Source organism: Loxodonta africana, chromosome 20, assembly GCF_030014295.1.
Source record: "Loxodonta africana isolate mLoxAfr1 chromosome 20, mLoxAfr1.hap2, whole genome shotgun sequence".
NCBI lineage: Eukaryota > Metazoa > Chordata > Mammalia > Proboscidea > Elephantidae > Loxodonta > Loxodonta africana.
Window position 1 is genome coordinate 67395333 of NC_087361.1, and position 10684 is coordinate 67406016.

At 46.5% G+C, this 10684-nt stretch overlaps 1 protein-coding gene across 2 annotated transcripts; it reads left to right on the plus strand.

The window, feature by feature from the left end:
- Positions 1–619: 619 nt before the first annotated feature.
- On the plus strand, positions 620–8969 carry IL10 (interleukin 10). Of its 2 annotated transcripts, XM_003410277.4 has the most exons (5): positions 632–1117; positions 1946–2005; positions 2300–2452; positions 3476–3541; positions 4657–8969. In XM_003410277.4, exons 1-5 carry the CDS (start codon positions 953–955, stop codon positions 4747–4749), a joined length of 537 nt encoding a protein of 178 aa, XP_003410325.1. In that variant the 5' UTR covers positions 632–952; the 3' UTR covers positions 4750–8969. The 2 variants fall into 2 exon arrangements, with proteins under 2 accessions (XP_023404127.1, XP_003410325.1); XM_023548359.2 differs by lacking the exons at positions 3476–3541; positions 4657–8969 and having other exon boundaries at positions 620–1117; positions 2300–3462.
- The last annotated feature ends 1715 nt before the right edge of the window (positions 8970–10684 follow it).

The following is a 10684-nucleotide window of genomic DNA, read 5'->3' on the forward strand; positions in this document are numbered from 1 at the left end:
TGTCAGGCAGGTCTGGATTCAGATTCTGGTGCCCTCACTTCCCACCCAGTAACCTTGAGCAGAGCACTTAACCTGTCTGCCTTGGTTCCCTCATCTACAAAACTGAGGTAATTAGGGTCAGGGTGAGGGCTCCCTCCTAGGCATGTAAGAGTTTTCAGTAAGAACTGACTACTGTTGTTAACTTCCCCCCAAGCAGTGGGACAGCCTCGGAGGTGGAGATATGGACCTGAGAATCTAAATCTCAGGCCAGGGAAAGAGTCTGGAGCACATGTGTGACCCTGCCTGTCCTGTGGGGAGCCAGGCTATTCAAGGGGCAAGCCTGAAATGTATCATGGGAGAATGGGAAGAGAGCTTTGAGGATATTTGGCTCATTCCTTCATTCTACTTGGGGGAAACTGAGGCCCAGAGAGCTGAGATGGCTTCCCAAGTCAGCAAGGAGAACCTTGGGTATTCAACCCAGATCCTGGGGGGGAGACCCAATTATTTCTCAACCCATGTATTATGGAGTAGCCAATTTGTCCACATGACTGTGGAAGCTGGTGGAAGCCACAGCATCTCTGCACAGAGAGCAGCTGTTCCATCATGAAATCAACTGTTTTTTTTTTTTTTTTTAATTAGGAGAAGCTGAAAAAATTGTTTAAAGAGAGAGTGAGGCCCACACTAAAAATAGCCATAGTGCAGAAGAAGTTTCTCCTAAACTAGTTTTCTGCTTATGATGCAAAAATTGAAATTAAGAGTAAGAGGTTCGACCAATGCAAAGTTGGGGAGGCCTAAGGATGGGAGGAGCTCCAATTAGAAAAAAAAAACCTCTGACGGGAAATCTCTAAGTCTGTGGCTTTTATGAATGGGGAGGTCCCACTCAACCTATGTATAAAAGGGGGACCTGAGGTGGAGGTCTGCATGTCAGGGGATTGCTCTTGCAAAACCAAACCACAGAAGGCAGAGCTCCGCCATGGCCTGCTCAGCACTGCTCTGTTGCCTGGTCTTCCTGGCTGGGGTGGGGGCCAGCCAGAGCCAGGAAACCCCGTCTGAGAACAGCTGCACCTACTTCCCAGGCAGCCTGCCCAACATGCTCCGAGAGCTCCGGATGGCCTTTGACAGGGTGAAGACTTTCTTTGTGAGTATGGTTCCCTCCTGTCCTTTCTCTGTTCTTGGGACTGCCTGACTAGGCGCTCTACTAGAATTGCAAGAACCCTCTTCCTTCTCTACTCCATCCCCAGCACTCGTGCCCTCCAAATTCAGATCCTTAAGAGAGTCATAATTCAAGCATGGGTTCAGGGAGTTGCTAAGTCCAAGATGATGTGGAAATGTGCAGGTAAAGTTGCCTTAAAGGTAAAGGCACAGTGTCTCTGAAGTGCAGAAACTTCTGTAGAATTCCTCTGGAGCTCAGATTATTGGCTGGGAGAAATCCAGAAGAGCCTGCTTGGCAGTGAGCATGTGCTCCATATTCTGTGGCAGGGAAACACAAATTGCCTCTTCTCAGTAGGGCAATTGCCTTCTCAAGTTTGGGAAGCTCCAAGCATGGCGAACCTGCATTAGCAGAAGCCTCTCCTGCTAGACGCCTTGCAGAGCCCAGACTAGGCGTCCGCAGTAGGGAGACAGAAAAGGAAAGCACGGTCTGTGGGAGAGGGGCACAAGTCACTGAAGGGTTGTCCTGGGTGCCACTTAAAGCTGAGTCGTGGTTCTGCAAAAAGAGGTCCAGGACTGAGACAAGCTTCTGCCTTCACATTAAAATCAGCCAGATTTTTTCAACAGCTTGATCTCAAGGGAGGACCTGTTTTAACTAATGGTTCCAGCACCAGTGAATTCTGTTTAAAATTCTCCCTTCACTTTTTGAGCCAGAGCAGCACAGATTAAAAACTCTATAAATAAAGTGAATCAGAAAGACACCCATTTCAGGTATTTTCCCAAACCTTGGTTCACTGTGCTCTCATTTTCCTTGCAGCAAAAGAAGGATCAGCTGGACAACATGTTGTTAAACAAGTCCTTGCTGGAGGACTTTAAGGTGAGAGCAGGGAGCCAGTGGACGGGTGGGGGTGTTGGGGGTGAGCGGGGAGACTAAGGGAAGGGAGACTGTTCCGTGACTACCGGGAGCTGAGGTTGCTTCCTTCGCTTTGAAAAGGAGAAGTGGGAAGATCTTAACTCAGCACATAGCCAGCAGCTGGAGGGTTGCAAAGGGCTCAGTGGTGGGGGAGGCAGTGGTTAAAGAGGGTCCCTGAGGACAGAGATGTCCTCTCAAGCGAGCTGCAGCAGCCCATTCTCCCAGTCACAATCCCTATGCTCTTGCTCCTGCCCTTAGGGTTACCTGGGCTGCCAAGCCTTGTCAGAGATGATCAAGTTTTACCTGGAGGTGGTGATGCCGCAGGCTGAAAACCACGGCCCCGACATCAAGGAGCATGTGAATTCCCTGGGGGAAAAGCTGACGACCCTCAGGATCAGGCTGCGGCGCTGTGTGAGTAGAAGCCCAGTTTTTCCCCTGGAGGCTGTCCCCACCTCCTATGGAACAGTAGGCCCCAGAGACACACCGACAGGCAGCCAGGGACACAACTGGGCAAAGCACCCAGAGTCAGTCAGATCTCTTGCTCATTTCTGTCTGAGCAGGGGGTGGGGTGGCTGCTAGGCACTCACATGTGAAGATTTGCAAACAGCTTTCCTGTTATTTGTGACTCATTTGTGGCTTATTAACTACTCCCCTCTCTCACATGAAAGGGGCCCAGAGCTTCAGTGAGGTACCCTTGTCCCTTTGGACCTAGACCCTGGGCTTGGCAGGAGGGATTCAGAAGGTGAGGCTCCTGGGCAGAGCCAAACCCTGCTCACTTCTTCCTGGACCTTTTAGAAGTAGAATCCTAAGCAGAGCCAGTGACTGCCAGGGTTTTTTTCCCTGACATTTTAGAAAGGCCTGGGGAATATTCACCCCTGGGCGGGAGTGCCAATGAAGAAGCCCCTCTCCCCCAGGTAACCTGTGTCTCCAACTGACATGACACCTTCTCCGCTGGCCTCCTTTTTTTTCTCCCTGATATTGAAACATCCGTTGGGCCCTATATGCAGGACAAAGCTGTGCAAAGGGCCTGGTCAGTGTCACTGTGACAACAGTCTCCATTCCTCAGGGACGTAGAAAGGGTCCTTAGTGGGTGAGACTGAAGAAGAGTGACAGGTCAGAGAGGCAGGAAAGGGACATGCTAAGAATGTCTAGCTCAGCATTCTGGGAGACACCATGGCGCTCTGGGGAGGAAGCCCTGAGCGAGACCTGGGTGTCATCGAAGCCTTGCAAACATCTCAGAGTGACCCCAGAGAAATGCAGCTTGCCTCTCCACGCTGTGTTTCTTCCCTGCACAGTGGGTAAGGATGAGGTTGGGCTCAGGTTTCCCAGGCTGCTGCAGGGGGTGGACATTCCACATGAACTGCAGCTTGTCATCTGAGTGCTGTGGACACAGTGCTGAGAGTTAAGGTATTGACACTTTTTTTCCTCTCACAGCACCGATTTCTTCCCTGTGAAAATAGGAGCAAAGCGGTGGAGCAAGTGAAGGAAGCCTTCAGTAAGGTGAGAGCGCAGATGGTCGACCCTGGTCACTCCCCAGAGGGCAGGTGTGGGGGTGGCCAGTGCTAAGCAGACCCCGTTCTTCACTCAGAGGGAGTGTGGGAACCCAGCACATGGTGTGACCCCCTCAGCCAGCAAGGAGCTGCCACCTGGGTTATATTTGTTTTCTGTGAAGTGTCTTTGGGGGTTTCTAAATGACTGCTCCTCGCCTTCGCAGGCCTGCGGGCTTGCCTGGCCAGCCAACCTGCGTACACAGTGGGCAGGGTGGTGGGGAGAGTGACAAAGGAAACAGAAAGTACAGAAAGTCGCTTGTTGGGAATCGAGGCTGAACCCACACGTGCAGGAAGCTGACACGTGAATGTGCACATACAAACATGCCTGGGGTTCAGACTACGCTCCCCAAAACTCAGACAGAGCAGGAAACAGAGGCAAGTTCTCACTTGTCTGGAGTTGGTCCACCCGCTTTCCATCTGCCACTCACACCTGCTGGAGGCGGCTGAGAATGCTGACTCCCAAACCAAATGGGGTTTCACGCTTCCAAGTGCCCGTGAACCTTTTAAACCCTGTTTCCCAGAAGCTGTGTGACCTGTGTCCCCTTTCATGGGCTGGGGACTGATGCTGGGCCAGTTCTAACATCAGGGGGCGCGAATCCTCTGAAGGTAGACTTGAGGGGCAGGGCAGAGCTGGCTTGGTGGGAACACAAGTGTACAAAAAAGGCCCGCCCACTCTTTGGTTCCCTTCTCTACTTCTCTCATTGTCTTGCTTTCAAACTGCTTCCTCTAATGTCTTTACATCGAATTCTGAATAAGCATCATGTGAACATATGACCTTTAAAATTGTTGAAAAGGCACCATATTTAAGACTATGCGTTGGGAAGCGAGTACCCTTGCTACCCGCTAGCTGTGCCTCAAGCCTGGAGAAGACAAAGGTCAATGCACAGTCTTTCCCAAGACAGGTGGACAGAGCTTCAGATTCCCGGGGTTGTCCCTTCGCCTCCCAACACCAGTGAGCAAGTGCAACTTCTGTGCCCCAGGGTCATGCTGCACCCAAGTGATAGGGAGGAACCACTTACTCAGTCAGATGGGATCTAACTAAATACTTCTCTTCTTCCTACACAGCTCCAAGAGAAAGGTGTCTACAAGGCCATGAGTGAGTTTGACATCTTCATCAACTACATAGAATCCTACATGACAATGAAGATAAAAAATTAAAACATTCTAAGAAGCAAAAAACCCAACATGGCGACTCTACTAGACTCTAGGACATGAATTGGAGGTCTCCAAGATCAGATCCTAGGCTCTGGGAGAAACAAACCAGCTCCTCGGAAAACCCTATCATACCTCTCTCCTAGAATATTTATTACCTCTGATACCTCAACTCCCATTTCTATTTATTTACTGAGCTTCTCTCTGAACTATTTAGAAAGAAGCGCAATATTTTAAGTTTTTCAATATTTATTGTTTTTCACCTGTGTTTAAGCTGTTTCCATAGGATAACAGCCTGTGGTATTTAGTGTTTTTAAAGAAATTGTAAGTTATATAAGGAAAAAAAAAGTTCTTTGGGGAGCCAACTGAAGCTTCCATCCTAAGCCTAACCACATTTTACAGCTGTTGAGTTGTTTGCCCTGACCTCCCTCTAATTTCTCTTGTCCCTGGGCCTGGGGCTCCAGAGTGTTACAAAGACTCTTAGGAATGGAGCCAGGGTTGGACTTCCCTAGTCTCACTCCCCAACTACTTTATTCTTAAAAGCTGTGGCCAGCTTGTTATTTATAACAACTTAAGTTGGTTCTAATAGAACTCAGTTATAACTAGAAGTATTTCAATTCCTCTGGGAATGTTATATTGTTCATCTGTCTTCACAACAGATTTTAGTTTTGAATAAATAAATAGATCTTATTAAAATAATGCTATGGTGTTCGATGGCTTCTCTTTGATTAAAATTGCTCCCTCAACACTTTCAAGACAGAACCAAAACCACTGCCGTCAAGTCGATTCCGACTCATAGTGACCCTATAGGACAGCATAGAACTGCCCCATAGAGTTTCCAAGGAGCGCTTGGTGGATTCGAACTGTCGACCTCTTGGTTAGCAGCTATAGCACTTAACCACTACACCATCAAGACAGAACAGAGAAGGTAAATGAATTCTGCCTTCCAGAGAGAGGAAGCCAGCTACCCTCTTCCAGGAGGAAAAGTTATTCTCCTTCAAAAGCCAAAGCAAAGACCACCATGGTCCTCCCATGGACCTTTCCTTATGCCTTTAAAGAGATTTAAAAAAAAAAAAAACCTTGCCGTCAAATCGATCCTGACTCATTGCGACCCTATAGGACAGAGTAAGACTGCCCCAAAAGTATTTCCAAGGAGCAGCTGGTGGATTCGAACTGCCAACCTTTTGGTTAGCAGCCGTAGCTCACCATCGCTTTTAACCACTGCACCACCAGGTCTCCAAGGAGATGTAAGATCATGTTAATTTTCATGACTAAGGATGTGATTGTATTGTTTGTTGTTGTTGTTAGGTGCCGTCAAGTCAGTTTCAACTCGTAGCAACCCGTATACAACAGAACAAAACACTGCCCAGACTTGCGCCACCCTCAAAATCTTTGCTATCTTTGAGCCCATTGTTGCAGCCACTGTGTCAATACATCTCATTAAGGGTCTTCCGCTTTTTCACTTTTATCAAGCATGATCTCCTTCTCCAGAGTCTGGTTCCTCCTGATAACATGTCCAAAGTACTTGAGACGAAGTCTCATGATCCTTGCTTCTAAGGATCATCCTGGCTGTTCTTCTTCCCAGACAGATGTGTTCGTTCTTCTAGCAGTCCATAGTATATTCAGTATTCCTCACCAACGTCATAATTCAAAGGCACCAATTCTTCTTCAGTCTTCTTTAATTCATTGTCCAGCTTTCAAAGGCATATGAGGCCATTAAAAATACCATGACTTGGGTCAGGTACACCTTAGTCCTCAAGGTGACATCTTTGCTTTCAACACTTTAAAGAGGTCTTTTCAACACATTCGCCCCATGCAATATGTTGTTTGATTTCCTGACTGCTGCTTCCATGGGCATTGATTGTGGATCCAAGTGAAACGAAATCCTTGATAGCTTCAATCCTTTCTCCATTTATCAGGATGTTGCTTAGTGGTCCAGTTGTGAGGATTTTTGTTTTCTTTATGTTGAGTTGTAATCCATACTGAAGGCTGTAGTCTTTGATCTTCATCAGTAATTGCTTCAAGTCCTCTTCACTTTCAGCAAGCAAGGTTGTGTCATCTGCATATTGCAGGTTGTTTATTGAGTTTTCCTCTACATACCAAAATTAGAAAAATAGGGAGGGGAAGGCTTTTAGTATGCTTTTTGCTTCTTCAAACTCCAAAGGTCTAGGGGTGAACACTATTTTGCCTGGTTCTTACCTCACAGGCTTATACTGAGGTTTAAGTAAGATAAAGTGCTAACGTAGCTCCTGATAACAAGAGGTGGTCCCAGTGCACAGGGTTGGTTGTTCTTGGTATTCACAACTATAAGCTTCCACTTATCTCCTTGAGCTGAGATGAAAGGCATTAGGGCTGGGCCCTACAGAGTGGAAGATAATCAAATCTGCCCACTTGACAGGACACCCAAAGACTCAAGCTGTTGCCGCTCTCTATCCCCTCTCTGAGCCATCAGATATATGTGAGGTTGGCTTCTGGCTGCGGTCTATTGGGAGGGGCATGGTGGCTGGGGAAGCCCTACTCAAAGCCCCGTGACTTAGAGGAGAGAGGGGGAAAGATTGGGCTAAGTAAACACTGATCCCCCTTACCCTTTGCCAGGGTCTAGGGGAGGGCGGGAGCTGACTGACTGTGGTCAGTTTTTCAGTAAGACCTGACTCACTTCGGTTAAAGTAACCATAGGAAGGAAGTGGGAAGCATCAAAGCTGAAATTCTGAGATGAAAGGTTGGGGTTAAGAATGGAGGCTAGCAGAAGACAAGGAGAGAGAGACTGAGGCTCTCTACATTTAGGCTCTCTCTACTGGACTGGAGAAGATGCCCTGAATCCCTTGGCATGGAAGATGTGGTCTACACTGCCAGGCAATGCATACTAACTTAAACTTGAGGTTGGCACCTCACGAGTAGTAAGAGGGCCTCTGAACCAACAGACAGAAACTCACCTGGAGAGCCATACTTCTAATACAATGTCAACAGTAGCTACACTTTAATGAACGCTTATTTTGAGCTAGTCAGCACTGGGCATATATATTTAGGCTCAGAAATGTTGATATGGCTTGGCCACAGTGTAATGGGCCAAATGGAGAACTGATCATAGCATAAAACACTTTTCCCTTTTATTAATTGTTTATTGCTGCCCCTAAATTTCACAGTTTAAAACAACAAACATTTATTATCTTACATTTTATGTGAATCAGGAATCTGGGAGTGGCTTAACTGGATAGCTCTGGCTCAATGAGGTTGTAAGCAAGATGTCAGCCAGGGCTGCATTCATCTAAAGGCTTGACTGGAGCTGGAAGATTCACTTCTATGATGGCTCACTCACCTGGCTGTTGGCTCAAGGCCTCAGTTCCTCATAACTATTGGCAGGTGGCCTTGGTTCCTTGTCACATGGGCCTCCCATAGGGCTTCTTAAGTGTCCTTACAACATGGCAGCTGGCTTCCCCTATAGCCAGTGACTCAAGAGAGAGATCAAGTAGAAAGTCACACTGTCTTTTATGACCTAGTCTCAGAAATCTCACATCATCACTTTTGTCACATTCCATTTGCTAAAGTAAATTACCAAGTATAGTGGAATCAGGTTCTATCTTTTGAAGGGAGGAATATCAAAGAATTTATGAACATATTTTAAAGCTACCACACTCTTCTAAGAATTTCATCAGAAATAGTTTTGTGTTAGAATGCTACCTTAGACTCCTGGGTTGTTGGGGTAAGCATCAATGTGCATGGATGGGTCATCATCATGGACATTACTTTCCTGCAGTCCTCTCTCTTTTAGGCTCAGTCTAATACATTCACTTTTCTAAGACTCATTTTCTCATCTGGAAAACTAGCACAACTTCCTTGGCAGGTATGGAATCTTGGGTATGAAGGTGTGTATGTGTTTTAGACAATGTCTTAGCTATCTAGTAGTGCTGCTATAACAGAAATACCACAAGTGGATGAGTTTAAGAAACAGAGATTTATTCGCTCACAGTTTAGGAGGCTAGAAATCTGAATTCAGGGTGTCAGCTCCAGGAGAATGCATTCTCTCTCTGTCAGCTTTGGGGGAAGGTCCTTGTCATCAATCTTCCCCTGTTCTAGGAGCTTCTCGGCACAGGGACCCCAGGTCCAAAGGACACCCTCCACTCCTGGCTCTTATTGCTTGGTGGTAATGAGGTCCCTCTCCTCTCTGCTCTATTCTCTCTTTTATATCTCAAAAGAGATTGACTTAAGATGCAACCTAATCCTGTAGATTGAGTCCTGCTTTATTAACGTAACTGCCTCCAGTCCTGCCTCATTAACATCATAGCACTTAGGGTTTATAACACAAGGGTAATCACATTAGATCATAAAATGGTGGACAACCACACAGCCCTGGAAATCATGGTCTAGCATACTGATACAAATTTTGGGGGGACACAGTTCAATTCATGACAAACTAGGAGCACAGAGGTTTTTGCTTTTTATTTTTGTTTTGCAATAAACCAGATTGCCTAAGAAGAGCAACCACTTCATCTCTTCCCAAGTCCACTCTGTCCCCTCACTACCAGAGTGTGGCTGACAATGGAAAATGAGAATTACCTGTGGCCCTGGCAACTGAGGTGAGGAGAGTGCAATCAGTCAGAAGAAACCTGTCAGATCTGTGGTTACCCTAACTACCCACTGACGGAAAGCAGAGGGATAAAAAGTAGACAGTTTCCTCCATTTTGAAAGTGAGGCACATTCCAGAAGGGAGAGGATGAGAGCAGAGATGAAAAGAGGAGAGAATAAGCCTGGCTCAATGACAGAAGCTGCCTATTCTACGACATTTTCTTCTCAAAACATTTGCATGAGTGGATTTAATTGTGGAATTGTGGGGGCTAGCTTTAGACCTGAAGTTTTACGGGGAAAAGCAGACACAGTTCTCCAAAGACATAGAAGCTAGGTCAAAATAACAGAAGCCCAGAATTTAAAATGGCAGGAAGATCTTTGAACTTTCACAAGTGGCAGAACTGGCTGCAGAATGAACTAGTAATCTCTACTTCTCTGAGGGGCTCGTGGTTCCCAGGTGACACATGGCCCATTACTCAACCCGCATTTTAGGCACTAATTCACACAGCAACTATAAAATTTTTGCTTACGTTGTCTGAACCTCAATTTACACAATAATAAAACAAGGAAGTTAGTCTGGATTGATGGTTTCCACCCCGGGCCGCCAGACTCATGCGGGTTCTTGAAGGCACTCATGGCAGTGAAGTAGGGGAGATGTCTTTGAGCAACTTCCAAAACGTGGAAAAGCCTAAAGGAAATTTTACATTTACCACCTCTACCACCCATAAGCCTGCACAAGTTCACTGAAAAATCACTTCTCTGTGTTTTGCAGGAGTCACATCCACTTTGTGTGGAAAGGTAGGTTGCTAACCAGAAGCTCTATTTAGTAATCACATATTAAACATTTGATTAACAAAATCAGAAAATAAAATTATTTCTTTAAATAATTTTTAACCAGCCAAAATATTTTAAAATAGATTAGTCTCTGGGGCAAATTATTAGAAGCAGCCCTTCACGGTGCAAAGGTTTACACCACTAAACCAGATGACCTCTAAATTTCCCTCAAGCCCATAGCTCCTAATTACAGCATGTAAGTCCTTCAGTCAGCCCGGCCCCATTCCTGCTTAAACCCTCCTCTGGGACACATTCCTATGTCTGCAGAGTCCGTGCTGGTGCTTTTCCAGACAGCCTCTCAGTCATCTGTGTGTAATCAACAGCTCCCCTCTCCCAGTGGGGCTAAGCAGCCAGACAGCCTTGAGCTTCCAGAAGCCTCCTTGGCACTCTGACTGTAGAGGACATGGAGGAGAAAAAAGACCTGAGGAAAAGTTGCTGGGCTTACCTATTACTCCACAGAACAGTGATGATGTGCACAGCCTCTGGAGTTTGACAAACCTTGGCTTAAAGACCAGGGCTGCCACTTACCTGCTGCATGCTCTTG

What these genes read in the sequence shown, in the direction of transcription:
- IL10 (XM_023548359.2), top strand. Translation starts at nt 953, where the DNA reads ATGGCCTGCTCAGCACTGCTCTGTTGCCTGGTCTTCCTGGCTGGGGTG. An exon ending in ACAGGGTGAAGACTTTCTTT is followed by an intron (nt 1,118 to 1,945) that starts GTGAGTATGGTT and finishes TTTTCCTTGCAG; the next exon opens with CAAAAGAAGGATCAGCTGGA. An exon ending in CCTTGCTGGAGGACTTTAAG is followed by an intron (nt 2,006 to 2,299) that starts GTGAGAGCAGGG and finishes TCCTGCCCTTAG; the next exon opens with GGTTACCTGGGCTGCCAAGC.